The 19,866-nt window shown below is 48.3% G+C and overlaps 1 protein-coding gene across 5 annotated transcripts; it reads right to left on the bottom strand.

The window, feature by feature from the left end:
- Window positions 1-1,499: 1,499 nt before the first annotated feature.
- On the bottom strand, window positions 1,500-19,069 carry XIAP (X-linked inhibitor of apoptosis). Of its 5 annotated transcripts, none has more exons than XM_081336725.1 (8): window positions 18,794-19,069; window positions 11,320-12,228; window positions 10,742-10,841; window positions 9,681-9,759; window positions 7,875-7,908; window positions 6,262-6,372; window positions 5,890-6,090; window positions 1,500-4,516 (listed from the first exon to the last, which is right to left on the bottom strand). In XM_081336725.1, exons 2-8 carry the CDS (start codon window positions 12,194-12,196, stop codon window positions 4,326-4,328), a joined length of 1,593 nt encoding a protein of 530 aa, XP_081192851.1. In that variant the 5' UTR covers window positions 12,197-12,228; window positions 18,794-19,069; the 3' UTR covers window positions 1,500-4,325. The 5 variants fall into 5 exon arrangements, with proteins under 5 accessions (XP_081192851.1, XP_081192849.1, XP_081192852.1 ...); XM_081336723.1 differs by lacking the exon at window positions 18,794-19,069 and adding an exon at window positions 15,881-16,040; XM_081336726.1 differs by lacking the exon at window positions 18,794-19,069 and adding an exon at window positions 15,253-15,284.
- Between the last annotated feature and the right edge of the window lie 797 nt (window positions 19,070-19,866).

Genomic DNA, 19,866 nt, shown 5'->3' with positions numbered 1-19,866 from the left:
GCATGGCTGGCTCAGGAATTCTGGGAGTTGAAGTCCATGAGTCATAAAAGAGCCGAGGTTGCCTACCCCTGGACTAGGGTTTATAAAGCGGTACTAATACTTCACGTGATCTTGATTCTATGCCTCTTGTTTATACAACCCAGGATTGTATTAGCTTTTTTGGTTGCTGCTGCACACTGCTGGCTCGGAGTCGAGTGATCGTCCACTAGGACTCCAACGTCCCTCTCACAGTTACTGTTTTTGAGCCACGTCTGTACTTGTAAGTTTTGATTTTTCCTGCCTAAATGTAAAACTTTTGCTTTTCTCCACACTGAAACTCGATTTTGTTGGATGGGGGCCCATTGTTCCAGTTTGTCGAGATCTTTTGGGATCCTGAGTTTGTCCTCTGGGGTGTTGGCTACGCCTGTCATTTTGGTGTCATCTGCAAATTTGATGGGTTCCCCTTCAATTCCCTCATCTAAGTCATTAACAGAAAAACAGAGTTGGAAGGGACCTTGGAGGTCTTCTAGTCTAACCCCTTACTATACCATTCCAGACAAGTGGCTGTCCATTCCTTCTTGAAAGCCTCCAATTCTCTCCATTGGAAGAGAATTCCTTCATACTGTAAAGATCAGGGGTGTCAAACTCAATTTCATTGAGGGCCGCATCAGCATTGCGGTTGCCCTCAGGGGGCCGGGTGGGTGTGGCCTGGGTGGGCGTGGCCTACTGGGTGGGCGTGGCTAGAGTGCGTATGGCCTACTGGGTGGGCGTGGCCACCTCTACATCGTTGGCATCAAGGGTGCCTATGGGGGCCTGGGCAGGAGTGGGACAGATCTGAGGGTCTCTGGCAGAAGGAGGGTCTCTGGGCCAGGGCCAAGGCAGTGGGGGCCGTTCCCTCACTGTTTCCAGGATGGCTTCGCGGGCCGCATGAAACCACTTCGCGGGCCGGATCTGGCCCCCGGGCCTTGTTTGACATGTCTGGTAAAGATTATGTAGTGGCTACGAGTATATGTATATGTAGTGGCTACAATACCCTCACAAAGAAGAAGGGGTCAACTTATTTTCCAAAAGCACCAGAAAACAAGAGAAAAATGGATAGAATCTAATCAAGGAGAGAAGCAACCTGGAATTAAGGATAAACTTCCTAACACTGAGGACAATTAACCAGTGGAACAGCTGGCCTCCAGAAGTTCTAGGTGCTTCATCACTGGAGGTTTTTAAGAAAAGGTTTAAGAAAGGTCATAAAAGAGCCGAGGTTGCCTACCCCTGGTATAGGGTCTTGAGCAGGGGGCTGGACTAGAAGACCTCCAAGGTCCCTTCCAGCTCTATTCTGATTAATGATGATTTAACTAACTGAATTAGTTCCAATAAGCCATAGGTTAGCATAATATATGAATTAAATGCTTGAGAAAAATGGAAATATAAATTAGATCCTTGTGAAATAAAGTGATGGATAGAGACCGGGCTCAAGCGTATTAATTGGTCTTGTGTCTTAAGTAAAAAGAAAAACGTTCAGAATATAAAATAATACATCACTTTATTAAAAATAATCACTTGAGATCAACTGCAAAACAATTCTATGATTATGTTAAGTAATAGTACATCTAAAAAAATAAATCTCTCTTTAACACATGGGAATATAGCTTCTAAAGTCAACAATTTCAATTTTTGTTGTCAAAGATCAACAGTTATTATTTACAGCCCGGGTCATTAAAGCTCCGTTATTTCGGTGTGGATTTACACGCAACGTATGCACAGCTCATAAAAATTTCCCAGATGCGTTTGTGACATTAAAAAAAGGTGAAAAAAAATCAACTATCGTGAAGAAAAAGCCCCAAATAGCTTCCCATATAAAACAAGTTCTTGTTATTCTCTACGGTGAACGAAGGGATTAAAACGAAACCTGCAAAGATGTCGGAGGAACAACAGTGACATACACCCCCCACCCCCCAAGACAACTCTGCCTGGTTTTAACTGTTTTTTCTTTAGTTCAGATCTCACCACAAAGAAGAATAGCTGCCTTAAATTATGCCAGTTATAAATAACTGTAAAATAAGTGGGGCAGATCAGGGAACCTTGCACGAGAAAAGCAAATTTACAAAAATGTTTTTTAAAAAAATTGGCAACCATCCAGGAGTCCTCCCCCCCCCCAAAAAAAAAAAGCTATCTGGCCTTGCTAAGCGGAAAGGGAAGTTTTTCGAGTGAGGTTAGCAGCGTTCTGAATGAAGTTCAAACTGTCAGTTTCTGGTTCCCCCGGCCTATGCAATTGCCATCAAGTGTCCGGAGAAGTTGCAAATCTACCCCTTTGGGCTGAGAACTGTTCAACAAACACAAAGCCAAAACGAAAACAAGAGCAGCAAACGCGCCCACGCGCCCTTCTACAAAAGGGACCACGACACAGCCGCCTTCTCCGCAATGCTTCGTGGCGACACCCATCTTGGTTTGTGCCACCAAAGTGTTTCTCTTAAAACGAGTTTCCAATAAATACGGAAGTAAATAAAATGCATTATTTTTATATATTTTTTTTAAAAAAGAAAAAGTAAGGTAAAACAGCTAAATCGTTTTTAGCAAGATGGCAATAACAAACTACAGATTTATTACTTGGGGGGGGGGGAAAAGGCACCTAAACATGTTGATTTTCCCTGATCAAGAAGGACAATATTAGGAAGAGGAGGAATAATTTAATCTCAAAAGGGGATTTATTATCCTCAAGTGCTTGAGAGATTTTTGCATCCTACGAATTTCAGAAAGGAGTCCCTGAAGTAAAATTAAAAACCACCGTCACATTTGTTCTTCTGGAATTGAAATGCATTAGCCAGTTCTCACTCCTCTATAATAAAGAGGCAACAGGGATTGGAATCAATTAGTGTTACATTCAGCTTATGTTTTGCTACCTAATATAATACCTAGTGCAAGGGGGAAACGCAGATAAACTGTGTCTCAACTTCTAAATTAAAGGATTGCATCCATTTCACAGGTATTCCCTCCACTTATTAGTATTATCTCAAAGCCGCATATACCAATATCAATCATCTACCCAATCCATCCTTTATTTCAGGGAAAAACCTGGTACACCAGAACAGCAGCTCAATTCTACACATAAATGATAAAAACTCAAAAAAGTCTGCTCACGTATCGCACTAATCTATGGAGGAAAATGAACGGGGATATGCAGGCTACCAAACTTATCTAAAACCGGTGTGTGGCTCTTTACCAAAAGTCAGGACTTTGCCGCGACGTCTGGATCCCAAAGCATCGGTTGCGATGCCTTTGTGCAAACTGGAATGTGAAACTAACCCAGGTTGTGGACTTCCATCCTAGTTTGTGCAATTCCAGTTACTCCCACCTATGAAGGTCACGCTAGAACCCCGATGAGCCTCGAACTGGGATAGAAAGGGGTATCAAGAAGGTGAACCCTTATTTTCTCCAGCTAAGATGGTCAGGTCAAACAAAAAAACCGCGTGATTGGCACCTGGCTTCCTAGAGACAGACCAAGGAAAGGGGATTTGGTTTGTAAAATAGAGAGTTATAGGTGCTGCCGTCCTTGGAGAATATCTAACCTTTGAATGGACGGAGGGGGGGGGGAAATCAAGATCTACCTCTTCTGAAATATTCTTCACACCCTTTTCCATTCAGCTGCTTTCCGCTAAATTGTTGACCTTCTGTTTGGCTTATACTGCTTCGGACTGCAACAGGGATGGGCAGAAATCCGGAGAGTTACTGTTATTGCATGCCGACATAATAAAAAGAATGCAACTTTCAGACCGGCATCAGGAGCAAGTTTAACCATTCTAAGGGTCTTAAGGGGGAAAGAAGATCTGGTTAGTGCAGAGGTGGGCAACTCTGCCCACTTTACGATCTGTGGACTTCCAACTCGCAGAATTCCTCAGCCGAGAATTCTGGGAGTTGAAGTCCACAGGTGGTAAAGTCGGCAGAGGTGCCCACCCCTCCCAAGTTCTTGGGGTCCTTGGGTGCGTTCAGCTATAAACTTTACAAAGGGGGGAGGGGAAATCCCTCAAAGATATTCTCCACAACTGAAAACATGACAAAACACTGAAAAGGTTCTGGCCACCCCCCACCCACCCACCCCCCCGAACGTTAACCACACAATTGCAAGCTCTCCAATTCAGGCGCTCGGATTCAAAGTCCGTACAATGAATAAGTAGGATTGAAACCCAATCAACACCCTCTCGGATGATTCATACCACACAACCCGGTGCATCCAATTAAGAGCCGATTCTCGCTAAATGCATTCTGGAGGCGACACCTACAAATCTGGGTCAGCTTTTGCTTTTTTTGTTTGTTTGTTTGTTTTTAATGGAATCTCTCACAACTGGCAAATCCTATTAGGGCATAAAGATCTTCTGCCGGTTTGCAATGACCCCAGAGCACCAGGGGCATTTTTCCACCGTCTCCGCACAGTCTTGGCAAGCCACATGCCCGCAAGGAATGAGGACCATGGAGAGGGTCTTATCCATACAGATCTTACAGATTTTTTCTTCCTCCAGACGTTTCAGCTTCTCTTCTGTACTGAGATCTGCTGGGCGGAAAAGAAAAAAAAAGAAAAGAAAAGAAAAGAAAAGAAAAGAAAAGAAAAGAAAAGAGAGATTTCATGAGACGCCTTATCCCAGAGGTGCTCTTTTCACGAAGCAACTGGACTTTCTTGTTTTGCTTTGAAGACGTTTCGCTTCTCATCCCAGGAGCTTCTTCAGCTCTGACTGGACGGTGAGGAAGTCGGAAGATTTATACTCCTTGCAGACAGCCGGTCATTTGCCTTCTTTTAGAGACTCCTTGAGGCCACCTGGAGGCTTATCTGTGTCCTCAGGGTTACCTGAGTGGTGCAAATGGGCATGGAGCCGCCTTGGAGCTGCTGAAAGGACCGTGTTGTAGACTGGAGATAGATGAGGTCATATCCCTCCCCCTTTGTTGAGAGAGGGCTGTTCAGTTTTGACCTAAATGGCCTCTTTGACCCCTCTTTCAAACCAGATGTCCTCTCTGTGCCAAATATGGACTTTGCTGTCTTCGAAAGAGCAGCCTTGTGTCTTTTTCATGCAGATGGGTCTGCTGAATCTTATCCTGATGGGTTTGTACTCCAGCTGTCTGCAAGGAGTATAAATACTTCCATTTCCCCACCATCCGGCCAGAGCTGAAGAAACTTCTTGGATGAGAAGCAAAACGTCTTCAAAGAAAAAAAAACAAGGAACTCCAGTTGGCTCTTGAAAAAGCACCTTTGGGACAACCAGGACCTGGAGGACGGAGAATCTCCACAGACATAAGATGCCTTCATCAAGGAGGACAAGAAAGCAGGCGCCATTAATTGCATGTGTTGGCAACAGAGAAATGGCTGGACTCCCAGCAAGTGGGAGTCATCAAACTGGGATCTGCCATAAAACTTACCATTACAGGTAGCCCTTGACTTACAACCCACAATTGACCCCAACATTTCTGCCGTTAAGCGAGACATTTGTTAAGCAAGTTTTGCTCCATTTTACGAACTTCCCTGCCACAGCAATTAAGGGAACCGCTGCAGCTGTCAGATTAATAACACAGGCTGTTAAAAGCAAACCCGGCTTCCCCCACTGACTTTGCTTGCCGAAAGGTCGCAAAAGGGGATCATGACACACACACACACACACACACACACACACACACACACGGGATGCCACGACCGTCATAAATATGAACCAGTTGCCCAGCATCTGAATTTGGATCACATGGTGGTTAAGTTGAGGATTCCCTGTCCATTTCGGGTATAAAGGCGAAGAGTTTCTAATCTTTCCACGCTTGCAACACCAGACACCCCCCCGCAAACAAAACTTCTGACCCCAAACTGGGTTTATCCTAGTCCCTTTCTTGCGTAGCGTAATTGGGTTTAGTCTATCTACAGGCAGTGGGATCTACAACAATCACCTTTCTGCAGATGCTTTTCTAAATACGTGCCGGGTGTATTTTCCCTCTGCGCCCCGATTAAGTCTGTGACCAGCGCCTCAACCGACCGGTAGCGCTGGGACGAAAGGCGGTATTTCCTCTCCACCGTTTTGCTAATTTCCTCTGCGCTGAATCCCATTTGCAACGCGCTCTGGGTCACCCGGCTTTGCAGATGCTCTTCGTCTGCAAAAAGGGAGAGATGAAAACCTCATGAAAAGCAAGACGACCTGACTGGGAGAGTTAAGAGCAGAGCTGCACTCACACGTTACACGAAACTCAAAACTACCGGCTGTCCCCGACTTAACAGTTTTTTTAAGCGACTGTACGAAGTTACCCTTGAAAAAAGTCACTTACGGCCGTTTTTCACGCTTACGACCGTTCTGATCGTGTGATCCAAATTGGGACGCTCGGCAACCGGTTCATATTTATTGCTGTGTTGCTGTGTTCCCGCGGTCACGTGATCCCCTTCCAAACAAGCAAAGTCAAGGGGGGGAGGCAGTTTCACTTTACAACCGGGTTACTAATTTCGAGGATCCACTCCACAGCGGTGGCAAAGGTCGTAAAATGGGGCAAAACTCAATTAAATGTTTTGCTTAACAACAGAAAGGTTGGTGGTCGTTAAATCGAGGACTACCTGTACATATATCAACGGTTTGCAGACGAAACGATGGGGGAGGGATTTGGATCTGAGTTGGGTCCCATATCAATCAAGAGTTTATTGCTCTCTAGAGCAGTGACCCACCCAATGAGGAAGGATCCAAAAGAGATAAAGCCACTCTATGATCCCACATTCCACCTTAAAGTAAGAAAATTGAAAGCTTGGACAGTTTCGGGTGAAGTTCAAAGCCAGGATTAAATATATATATATATATATTTGGTCTCAATTAGGTATCGTATTTTTATATAGTTCGTTCTAACCCGCAGCCATTTGTTGAGTAGCCGTTCAAAGTTAAAAGGGCCCCAAGAACAGTGGCTTACGACGAGTCCTGGGATTTACAACAGCCGTAGCATCCCCCCCCCGGTCACATGATCAAAATTTAGTCGCTTTGGTAACCAGTACGGATTTACGACGGTTGCAGGATCCCGAGGTCATATGACCACGATCTGCAACATTTCCAGTCAAATTCCGACAAGTAAAGTCAAGGGGGGGGGGGCAAGCTGGATTCATTACTGACCACTGTATGATTCCCTTAACAAGAGCACCGATTCCCTTAATGGCAGAAGTCGTAAAATCAGTCGTGACTGATTTAATAACCATCTTGTTATGGAGACTCTGGTCTTAATTTGTGGTCATATGTCCTGGTCTTTACCTGCAGACCAAATTCCCAACTGGCATAGGAAAATGTTCACGAGATTTTATTAAGTTTTACTTGGGAAATTGATATTGCCGCCTACTTGCTCACGGCCGCTCAAAGGCGGCTTACAGGAAATAAAAACATTAATATAAAAGAAATAAAAATAATAAGAAAATAAAAATAATAAAATAACCCCATTATTCATTTAATTAATGAATAATGACAGGACAGACCACTACATTCACTTCTACACTAGGATCTCCATACTATGCATTCTTGGGGATACAAAATTACTCCCTATTATTTCTGACAATGAGTCCCTATGATTAAATTAAAATAAGATGCAAACAAAAAGGACTCTTGCTTCCTTCTAAATAATCAATATATTCTAACTAAGGTCCAGCATTTTACTTACAGTAATTTTCTGGCTACAAGTTTAAAATATCCTAAGATCAGGTCAATACTTACGTAGCACTAATTTACACTAATAGACTGAAAATTTTGCCAAATTAAACCAACCGCTGCATTTTTTTTCTTTCCTTTGCAAATTATTGGCAAACACAATTAGAAAAAAAATTGCAGATTAAGTAATTGAGCAGATCTGGAATTGACTCACGATGACAGCAAGTAATTAAAACTGATCACAATGGAATTACTTCAGAGTATACGTACCTTCAATAGCTAAAACTTCCTCAGGCTCTTCTACCTAAATAAACAAATAAATGGTTTTTAAGAATGTAGCACTGGATTAGGATCAAATTTCTGCCTGTGTAAATGTGTGTGAAAAACCTGACCGAGTGTCACAATCCATAGCTTCTAGTACAGTTTATTTATGCTGACCTATCAACTTTACGGTCAAAAGCATTCTAGGACTTGAAGCCCACGGACCTTTTAAAGTTGTTGGGTTGAGAAATACTAGCTTATAAAGGTTACATAATAATAGGATGGGAAGGGGAGATGTGGTTTGAGGAAGGGGCTGAGCCAACATCTAGCTCAGACATATCAAACACAAGGCCCGGGGGCCAGATCCAGCCCGTGAAGTGGTTTCATGCGGCCCGCAAAGCCATCCTGGAAACAGTGAGGGAATGGCCCCCACTGCCTTGGCCTAGCTCAGAGACCCTCCTCCTGCCAGAGAGCCCCAGATCTGTCCCACTCCTGCCCAGGCCCCCATAGGCACCCTTGATGCGAACGATGTAGAGCTGGCCATGCCCACCCAGTAGGCCATACACACTTTAGCCACGCCCACCCAGTAGGCCACGCCCACCAGGCCATGCCCACCCGGCCCCCTGAGGGCAACCGCAATTGAGTTTGACACCCCCGTTCTAGGGCGCAGTGCTTATCTTGGTTTCTTAGCCCAGGGATCCGGAGACATTTCTGCTGTATGCCAAAGGTGCATGGAAAGTTGTTACCTTCCCACTGAAGTAGTACCTATTTATCTACTCGCATTAGCATGCTTTCAAACTGCTAGGTGGGCAGGAGCTGGAGCAAAGAACGGGAGCTCACCCTGTCGTGCGGTGCCAGGGTCTCAAACCTGGGCTGCCAGCTCTCCAGATGACAATCTCAGCATCTTTAACGGCTGAGCCATTGTTCCCGCTTTTGCAAGCTCCTAAACTTAAGGGGAATATTTATAGCTGACCTATAAATCTCTAGGTCCTTCAATCCGGACTAGTGCATTCTCTTCTCTTCCTCCACCTCTGTCGTCTAAACAGGCACATACAGGGCTCCCAACATCCTCAGGTGACAAATATCACAGTTTGCACTCGTCAATTCATTCCTGCGAGCAAATCGCCTAGACCGCTTGCCACCATCAACAGGAAAACAGGAATCAAATCAGTTAAACGTGGCCTTTTCCGTGGCAGCAATTAACCTTTTCAGCTGCGGATGGGAACGCCATCTGCTCACAGGAAGACAGCTGGAGAGACCGCAGGATAGTAACTCCAGCCTTTCTACTAATTTAATTGGCTCGGTGCATGCATGATTTAAAATCCACATTCATCCGAAAACAAGAGTCCCTGCAGAGTTGGCTCGAGTGCATGGCGGAAGCAAAGGGAAAGGAGAGAGAGAGAGAGAGAGAGAGAAAAGAGAGAAAGAAAAAGAGAGGGTGACAAAGAGGAAAAAGAGGGAGGAAAAAGAGAAAGAATGAGAAAGCGAAAGGAAAAAGAGACAGAAAATAGGAAGAGAAAGAGAGAAAAGAAAGAGAAGAAAGAAGAAAGAAAGAAAAAGAAAGAAAGAAAGAAAGAAAGAAAGAAAGAAAGAAAAAGAAAGAAAGAGAAAGAAGGAAGGAAGGAAGGAAAGAAAGAGAAAGAAAGAAAGAAGGAAGGAAGGAAGGAAGGAAGGAAGGAAGGAAGGAAGGAAGGAAGAAGGAAGGAAGGAAGGAAAGAAAGAAAGAAAGAAAGAAAGAAAGAAAGAAAGAAAGAAAGAAAGAAAGAAAGATCTCTTTCCAAAAAAAGGGAGACACTCAGAAAAAAGCAGACTTACAGTTGATTCCTGTGGCAAAGGCGTTAAATGAACTCTGTTCACAAAAGCCTGTCCCTTTTCTTCTCCCAGGTATTTGCAGCTAGGTACAAAAGGTTGGAACAAAATGAGCCAAGCTGAAGACACTGGAACCAAGCAGTCATCCAACTCACACATTACACTCAGTTAAGTTTTCGTTGGGGAACACACCACCCCTGACCTGAACCCACACAACCCACTGTGCCCTCCAGCAGCTTGGATAGGCTGTGCATACCTTCAAACCTGTATTCAGAAGAAATCTGATGAGGTGACGTCAGCATCTTTTCTGCTTTTCCCCAAAAGCATCCTTATGAACGTAAGGAATAAGGATTCCTGCCTTGGACCTGGGTGTGGACTAGAAGACCTATGATTCTATGAGCAGCTTTTAATGTTAAACCATTGGCTCTTTAAAGCAGCCTCCCCTTTTTCTAACGCTGACTGGCAGCTGTGGTTCCATCACGCCTGCTAGAGTTGTCCAGCGTAAGAAGAAGTTGGAAGGGACCTTGGAGGTCTTCTAGTCCAACATTCTGCTCAAGTTGGAAGCCCTAGCACCATTTCAGACAAAGGGTTATCCAACCTCTTCTTAAAAGCCTCCAGTGATGGAGCATCCACAACTTCTGGAGGCAAGCTTTTCCGTTGATTCTTCTCACTCTCGGGAAATTTCTCCTTAATTCCAGGTTGCTTCTCTCCTTGGGTTAGTCCCCATCCACTGTCTCTCATCTTGCCTTCTGGTGCTTTGGAGAATAGCTTGACCCCTTCTTCTTTGTGGCAGCCCCTCAAATACTGGAACGCTACTATCGTAGTGTCACCCTTAATCCTTCTTTTTACTAGACATACCCAATTCCTCCAAGCGTTCTTCATCGGTTTTAGCCCCCAAGCCCTAATCCTCTTGGCTGCTCTTGTCCGCACTCTAGAAAGAGTCCAAAGTTTTTTCCACTTCTGACACATCTGGTTTTGAATATCCCCGAGCGAAGGATCAGGTAAACAATATTGCAAAGCAACCCTGAATCTAAGGTAGAATCTGAAAAAAAATGAAATGTTCCTACCCCGGATACCATCTTGCATGTTCCTCCCATGGATCGTCACCAGCCTTCCATGAGTTCAATCCACCACCGCAGGAGAAGCATTCCACACCATCGCCAATACCTGCGGGGGGGGGGGGGGGGGGAAAGCATCTTTTTTTCACGAAAACAAGCTCGTCTGCAAATGTAATACTTGACAAGACAAACAGTTCATTTCATCATCACCGGGGGAAAAAAGTTGACTTAATGACCGTTTTTCACACAGCTATTGCAGCAACCCCATGATCATGTGATCAAAATTCAGATGACTCGTATTTATGATGGCCGCGGTGTCCCAGGGTCAGGCCATCACAGTTCATGACAAAGTCCGTGGGGAAGCCAGCTTCACATTTAACCATTATTAAATTTGATAACTGTAGTGATTCACACTTAACCTCCGCGGCCGAGAAAGATTGTAAGATGGGGCAAAATTCACTTAATGACGGTGACAATTTTGGGCTCAATGGTGGCCATTAAGCCCAGGATTATCTCTAAGGCGGTGTGTTGGGCTTGGCAGGATGGGATTGTGTGAAGCCAGCCAAGGAGACCCAGCCTTCACTTACCTAAGCTGTAGAAGCCTGCTTGAGCAAGCCACTCCTTGCTCATCGAGTAATTCCACACCCCGAAACTCTGGAGGCGCTTTGCAAAATCTGCCATTGAGGGGTTATGAGCAGTAGGAGGGGGAGGCGGTGGTGGTAGCGGCGGCACCCGGAGGACGTTGCTTCTGTCCAGCTGTGCATCCCCTGGCTGATTTGCAACGGTCCTAACATTTCCCACATCATATCCGAGGACGAAAAAGCATCTCGGGAAGTGGCGGCGGTGTTCCGACCAGGCCTGGTCCCCCAGTTCCCAGTTTTTCATCTTGCCCCCACAACAAAAGCACTCCACCTCATCCCCCACCCCTCGGTAATAGAGTCCAGCGTTGGCCAGATCCTCTGGGGTAACCGGCACGTAGGGAGGCCAGGAGTGAAAAGATCTCAGCCGGACCTCTTCATTGCACATGGCCAGATTTTGGGGATACAGACAGCCAGAGAGATCCACCACCTGCCTAGTTCTCAACAAGTAATCGGCCTCAAAATCGGAAGATAGATCAGAATCGGGTGTGACGGAGCTGGTGCCTTCTCCTCCAGGAGGACCGTTTGGGAGCCTGGAAAGTAGATGATGCTCTTCAAAGCTGCCATCGTTGATAAACCGGCAGTTTGGAGAAACATTTTTGTGCCTTCTAATTGCCGAGTCCCCCTCTTTCCATCCTTCTAGGGTTGCAAGGCAGCTAAAGCATCTGACTTGGTCTCCTTTCCCAGTGTAGAAGAAGCCCGCCTGGGCGAGTACTGAAGAAGGAACGGGACAGAGTCTTGGGAAATTGGCAAAGGTTCCTAGTCTGGAAGTCAACTGAGCCAGGTTTTGGGTGGGGTCCTCCGAAACGGGGCCATTACACGTCATCCCTCTTGAGAAAGGAGCTTCCTCCCGATTTCCTAAATAAACAAAACACCTGCATGGTTAGCGAGAGAGCGACACTGCGAAGATAATGCTTAAGTGTTAGCAGGACATCACTGGAAGGCAAAAGCACAAAATTGTCAAAGTTATTTTGGCCGTGTCCAAATTCATTGGAAAAAGCAATTACGTTGGGAAGAGTTAAGAGATAGAAGGGGACCAGGCCGCCAAAGAACACAGTGTGGCTGGACACCATCAAAGCTGACCCCAGCCAGAGGGCAAAAATTGAAGAAGTATCGCAAGATCGGAAGACGTGGAGAGACCTGGCCCGCAGAATCGCCCAGAGTTGGACACGACTGAATGGACAACATCAGCATAGTAGGACATCTTTAAAGCACCTTGAACATGGCATGGGGCCAGGCTACCTATGAAACTGTCTTCGTCCCATTACAGAATAACGGAGTTGGAAGGGATTTTGGAGATCTTCTGGACCAGGGGTCCCCAATCCCCCTGGTCCAGAAGCAACCGCTTCGCACAAACAAGCAAAGCCCCATCCGCGGGATGCAGGCAGCACACAAAACCACCCACTTCAAAAACTTTTCTCCACGGAACCGGTCCCCGTTGCCCCAAAGGTTGGGGACCTCTTTTCTACACCCAACCTCTGCTCACGCAGGAGACCCTACACCATTTCAGACAAATGGTTGTCCAACCTCTCCTTGAAAACCTACAGTGTTGGAGGACCCACAACTTCTGGAGGCAGGTCGTTCCACTGGTTAATTGTTCTCACTGTTAGGAAATTCCTCCTTAGTTCTAGGTTGCTTCTGTCCTTGATTGGATTCCATCCGTTGCTTCTCGTCCTGCCTTCTGGCGCTTTGGAGAACACATTACATCTCCCATCCCACTTTTTTTTTCTTTTTAATCCCATTTATATCCCGCCCTTCTCCGAAGACTCAGGGCGGCTTACAATCTAAAGCACAAATCAATGTGCTTAGCAATAGCCTTCATTCTATGTATATGCCTGCTTATTAGGGCTTTCCCCCCCCCCCAAGCGGCATTATTACAAAGTCAGCTTAATTGCCCCCAACAATCTGGGTCCTCATTTTACCTACCTCGGAAGGATGGAAGGCTGAGTCAACCTTGAGCCTGGTGGGACTCGAACCTGCACTAATTGCAGGCAGCTGGTGTTACTTAAGGAGTAACACCAAGGCTCTTTCACTTGCCCAGGCAGGGAAGGAGTGTTGCAAATTCCCTAAATTAAAGGATTCCAACTGGGGGGGGGTGTCCAGGAAGAGAGCCTTCTCTGCCATTGCCCCCCCTTCTTCCCCACCCTGAGAAGTGAGGTGAGTCCCCATTCTCCTGGCCTTCAGAAGAGGGATTCAAACATGCATCTGCAACCTGGCGTGGGGAGTCCAGAGGACCACCACCCATAGGGCTGGTTAGAATCCTTAAAGCCCTCCCTTCGCCTTTTTTAGCTAATTTCAGCAGCATTGCACCGTTCTTGCCTCCTTCTACATTTTAAATTTTTATGTATACTTTTAGTTTTTTTATATTTTAACATTTTATGCTACACCGCCCAGCCAATCTGTCTGTCTGTGTCTGTGTGTGTGTGTGTGTGTGTGTGTGTATGTTCCAAAATGTGAAAAAATATTTCATTTCATTTATTCTTTTATTTATTAAATTTGCTAAGCACATTGATTTGTGCTTAGATTGTAAGCCGCCCTGAGTCTTCGGAGAAGGGCGGGATATAAAATGGGATTAAAAAAAAAATTTCTATGCCGCCCAACTCCTCTACAAGGTGACCCTGGGCGGCTTATCAATTAATTTTGCATTTAAAATTTCAAATCACATTTTTGTTTTATTTAAAAACCTCCTGGAAAGAAGCATCTTTCTCCGTCCTCAAGCGAAGCTGGCCTAACCGGAAGTTTGACATTTTTTTTAAATGGCCAAAGTTCAGTTCCCCCCCCCCCCAACTCCTGACCATCCTGGATGAAGATTGCAGATTTTTGTTTTCCCCTCTTGTCAGCTGACAAAATGGGGAGGGGAAAGCCAGTCTGAAAAGATTTGGAAATTTCCTACAGCAAACTCCCACCACACGTGACTAAAAAGGGGATGGGGTTGCCTTGTTTCCTTGCCCTTTCCCGCACCCGGGTCAAATCTAATTTAAAATAAATAAATCCTTAACATACCTCTTGTACTGTTTTTTTTAAAAAGGGGGGAATTACAAGGTTTCCCCCCCCCTTCTTGCCATATTAGTTTCTACGGATTGCTTAGGGGGAAAAAATAAGCAGGAAATGATGCATGTAGTAATGAAAACGTGGGCAGTTCCACCAATCTCTATGCTCAATTTTATTGCAGGAAGAACTTTATTCAGTAACTCCACTGGGTTACAGCTGAAGATATTTACAAGCTGTCAAGCAGGCATCCCTAAAGCCACAAATCCCTCAATTAAGCTGGCAGGTGAAATCAACCAAGGGCAAAAGCGTTCCCACGTACAAGCCAACACACACACACACACACACACACACACACACACACACACACACACACACGACAAGGCACCTCTGTCCCGGCCAAAAGACCCCTATTTTCCTTCAACCAAGGGCAAAAGCGTTCCCACGCACAAGCCAACACACACACACACACACACACACACGAGACAAGGTACCTCTGTCCCGGCCAAAAGGCCCCTATTTTGCTTCAACCAAGGGCAAAAGCGTTCCCACGTACAAGCCAACACACACACACACACACACACACACACACACACACGCGCGCGCGAGACAAGGTACCTCTGTCCCGGCCAAAAGGCCCCTATTTTGCTTCAACCAAGGGCAAAAGCGTTCCCACGTACAAGCCAACACACACACGCGACAAGGCACCTCTGCCCCGGCCAAAAGGCCCCTATTTTGCTTCAACCAAGGGCAAAAGCCTTCCCACGTACAAGCCAACACACACACACACGCGACAAGGCACCTCTGCCCCGGCCAAAAGGCCCCTATTTTGCTTCAACCAAGGGCAAAAGCGTTCCCACGTACAAGCCAACACACACACGAGAGACAAGGTACCTCCTCTGCCCCGGCCAAAAGGCCCCTATCTTGCTTTCTCTTTTCTCATTCCCTCTTTCTCTCGGCACCATCTTCACCAAAGCTGGGAAACGAAACCTACCGCAGAAGGCCAAGGTGGGAACCCGCGTGGCCGCTTTTGCATTCCCACGCGGAAGAGGAGCCAGAAAGCAGCGTGCAAGGAACCGCGGGGTTAGAGAGCTTTCCGCCCTTCCCTTTCGACCGAGCCAGGCTCGGCAAGGTGAAAGAGGTTCAAGCCGTCCGAGAAGGACGCGATTTGAAGTGGGGGGGGGGTGAAATTTTGCCCGCAGGAACCGGCCTTCCAGCCATTCCCACGACCCGCCGCGCCCACGCGTCCAAAAAAAAAAAAAAAGTCCCAGATCCGGGAGGAGGAAGGAGAGAGCCAGGCAGGACCCGGGGCTGGAAGCTCTCCCCCTTCCCACGGCAGGAAAAAAAAAAACCCCGTCAAAGCAACCCCGCATTTGGGAAAAGCGAAGGAAAAGCCCGGGCATTGCAGAGAAGCGGGGGTTGCAAAGCCCGTGCCCCGCAGCCCGCAGGCTCCCGGCCGGGGAGGATGGGGATGGGTGTTCCCGGCGCAAAGGGCGCCCCCTGCCCCTCGCCCGCCACTTACCCCACTTGTCCGGGCCACCCTCCGCCGGGAACGCGCTCGGCTGCCCGGAAAATGGCTGCTGGGCCGCCCTTCTTCCCTCCGCCGCCGCCCCGAGGAGGAGGGAGAAGCGCCGCCCCGCGGGCTCCGGGAGGAGCTGCCGGAGCATCGGGCGCCCCGGCGGGCGGAGGACTCGCCGACTGCCCCGGCTTGGGTTGCAACGGTTCGGAACGTCCCCTTGGAAAATTGCATTTTGGAGGTGGGGGGGGGGGTCTCCCAGGTTGCTGCCTGGCTTCCCCGACCCCCTTAACTCGGGTTGCAGAAGCCCGCGGACCCGGGAAGCAAGGCGACGCGCGTTCACACGTGCAAGCTTGCATAGCGCCCCGCCTCCAGCCTGGAAGGCGCCCGCTGCAACGGGACGGGGTGGAGCGCGTAGGATTCCACCCACCCACCCCCCAGCCTTGCTTATCCCGACCGAAGGAGTGGGGGGGGCAGGTGACACCTCTCCCGCGCCGACTCTGGTCTTGGGAATGTCTACGGAGATTCTGGGTCAATCCAGGTCCTGGTTGTCTCAAAGGTGTTTCCCACCCACCCACCTTCTCCACAAGGCTACTGGACTTTCTTGTTTTCCTGTCTTGGGAATGGCAACATCCAAGATTGCCCCCCAAAAAAATGCAAAAAGGGGGGATCACGGGCTGGAGGAAACGTTGCAAGGGGCTAAAGCTTGGACACCCCCCCCAAATTTGTTGGGGTTGGCTGGTTGGAAACGCCGATTGCGGCTTTCCCAGGTGATGCACGGCTCGTCTGGATTCATCCCGTGGCCTTCCCAAGCCCCCCCCACGAGGACGCCCCCCCACTTCAGCAGGTTTCGCCAAAGGGGGGGAGTTCGCTTGAGTGGAGAGGGACCCCATCCAGATGTCTCCCCAAAACACGCAAACACCCTCCCCCCCAAAAAAAGGTGAATTCCCCCAACATAAAATCTTAAATCTGTTGGTTTTTTTTTTCTTCTGCTCGCTGGCTGGATTTGAACCCTGCACCGGCCTCGCACCGATCCGTTTTGCCCGCTGCAGGGCGCGTACAGCAGCCTGTCTTTCAACCCGAGCCGCTTTTTTTGTTTGGTTTAAAGCGGCTTGAACTTCAAACTCCCAGAATCCCCCAGCCCGGCAACGCTGGGCGTTGGAAGTCCAAAGCTCTCAAAAGGAGTTCAGATGGAGACAAAAACCCATGGATGCAACGGACCCCTCTCCCACCCCATCCCCCACATCATAGGGTGCTTCAACATCCCCGTCTCCCTGTTAATGTCGCCGATCCGGACACAACACAGATGACTCCTGGCCAATGCTTTCATGCGAACGATCCCCGGGTGCCCCTCGTGTAGTTCTTGGATGACCTTGTCCCTATGCTTCTCTGGCACTACTACCCTGTTTCCCCATAGTAGACACCCTAAGTGTGATGACATTTCATCCCTTCTTCTCTGACGTATGGCGCAAATTTGGGGTCTGGGCTTTCCTTTGACCAACCCCCTTGGACCCGTGCTGCTACTCTGCTTAGTATTGGGTCCTTGCTGGTGGCAGTGGCAATGTCCCTGGCCGTCAGAGGGCATTCTGGGAGTTCTTGTAGTGTGAAGATCTGGCCCACTGGAGCTGGGTCCGTGTCTGTGACTGGTAGGGGTAGCCTGCTTAAGGCGTCTGCATGGCCCATTTCCTTCCCCCGGTCTATGTTTGATGGAAAATGTATATGCTGATAAGAAGATTGACCATCTCAGCATTCTGGGTGACATAATCTGGGGAGTCTGTTTGTCGGTTGTGAACAACCCTAAGAGGGGTTTGTGGTCTGTGCTAGGTTTAGTGTCGCTTTATAGTCGGCACAAATCCTCACGTCCCCGTTAGGTTTAAGGGGGGTGACGGTGGGTGTTTCCCAAGGGCCCCCTTCTACCGGTTCCAGCACTCCCTGGCCTACTAATTTGTCTAACTCTGCCTCAATTTTTTGTTTGAGTGCAAAGGGTACCCTTCTGGCCTTAAGCCTGATGGGGCTCACTGCTGGATCCAGGTTAAAGTTAATGGGGGGGTTCCCTTGTACTTCCCCAAGGAGCCATCAAATACATCTGCGTAGCTGTCGCAGATGGATTTGAGGGTTTGGTGTTGTACTGTGTTAATTCCCCCGACCCATATGCCTAAGGGACTGAACCAGTTGAAGCCGATCAAGCTGGTTCTCTGACCCTCGGTGACTAGGTGGTCTAAAGGTAAAGGTTCCCCCGCACATGCGTGCTAGTCGTTTCCGACTCTAGGGGCCGGTGCTCATCTCCGTTTCAAAGCCGAAGAGCCAGCGCTTGTCCGAGGACGTCTCCGTGGTCATGTGGCCGGCATGACTAGACGCCAAAGGCGCACGGAACACTGTTACCTTCCCACTGGAGTGGTCCCTATTTTTCTACTTGCATTTTTACGTGCTTTCGAACTGCTAGGTGGGCAGAAGCTGGGACGAGTAACAGGCGCTCACTCTGTTACGCGGCACTCGGGATTTGATCCACCAAATTGCCGACCTTCTGATTGACAAGCTCAGTGTCCTAACCCACTGAGCCACCGCGTCCCTTCTTACTAGGAGGTCTAGTGGCCCCTTAAATCCCTTAAAACAAACGTCGATGGTGACCTTCCCCTTTACTCTTATGGGTGTCCTCTGGAAATCTGCTAACTGTATTTGTGTGCATTTAATGGGAACTCGCTGCCCGCTTCTGGCTTCTATGTGTGCCAGTGTGTCCCCCAAAATGGACACTGATGCCCCAGAATCAACTTCCATTCTGCAGGGAATGCCCTGCAGTCGGGACCTCAATTTTTAATTTGGGGCTTAATAACTGGTTAATGACCACCCCCTTTCCCCAGCTATTGCTCTGTGCCTGTGGCCTGTGGGTCTCTTTGCCACTTTTGTGGGGGGTTACCTTACCTGTGGCCCAGGCGTCGATGTCGTGGAGTTGATTGTCTCGTGGTCTGCCTCTGCAAATTATTTGGATGTGGCCGGTTTTTCCGCAGTTGCGGCATTTTGCGTTGCGGAACCTGCAGGTTGCCCGGGGGTGGTTGCCTCCGCAGCTTCCGCACTTAGCTTCGGGGTCTCTCTGTCGGTTCGGACCCTCCCTCGGTGGTCTGTGCAGTTGCGGTGGTGGTTGTCTTCTGAGGCAGTCGGCGCCTTCCGAATGGTTGTTCCTTGCTAGAATTTTACCGAGTCTCCGGGTGATCTCGTCGATGCCCGTTTTCCACCGGTAGTCCTCCTCCCCACCGTCCACATGGCTCTCATGGTTGATTTCACCCGCTGCGCCATTGCTGTTGTGGGGAGGGTCGCGTTTCCCTGTGGATTCATATGTGAGCAGTTCATCCAGAACTTCTTGTAAGTTTCCGGTGGGCTTCGCGATGATTCTGTTTTGTAATTGTTCATCGCGTAGCCCTAGGACCACTCTGTCCCTGATTCGCACTTCCAGGTTGTCGTATTTACAACGGCGTGCGGCTTCCCTTACTGCGGCCACAAATTCGGTTATAGATTCGCCCGGCTTCTGGTTCCTCTTTTCGAAAATCCTTCTCCAGAAGAGCTCCGACCTCTTGGGGGTGAAGTGCTCCTTGAGTTTGGCTAAGAGTTCGGTGTACGACACGCTGGCAACGGCGGCCGGTTGGCACAACCCCACGGCGACCCGGTAGACTGGTGTGCCGCTGATTGTTAGGAGTGCTGCAGCCTTCTTCCGGTCATCGGTTATGCCATTCACCAACATGTACCCCTCGACCTGGCCGACGTACTCGTCCCAGTCCTCCGGGTGTCTGGGGTCAAATTCCTTTACTGAGCCGACTTGAGCCATGCTTACTTCCCGTCCGCGATTCGGCGCCGCTGGGCTGAAGACACGCTGTGCGGCTGACGGCTATTCGAATTTCCCGCTCCGTGCGCTCCTTGCTTCCGCGCCTTTTCTCCGCTGTTCTGCCGCGATCCCACCTTCGTCGCCACTGTTGTGTCTGGATCGTCGGGAGACGGGTTCA

The sequence above is a fragment of the Vipera berus genome, assembly GCF_964194415.1.
Source record: "Vipera berus genome assembly, chromosome: 11".
NCBI lineage: Eukaryota > Metazoa > Chordata > Lepidosauria > Squamata > Viperidae > Vipera > Vipera berus.
Note: the sequence above shows the minus strand (reverse complement) of the source record. Positions and strands in the feature narration are given on the sequence as shown.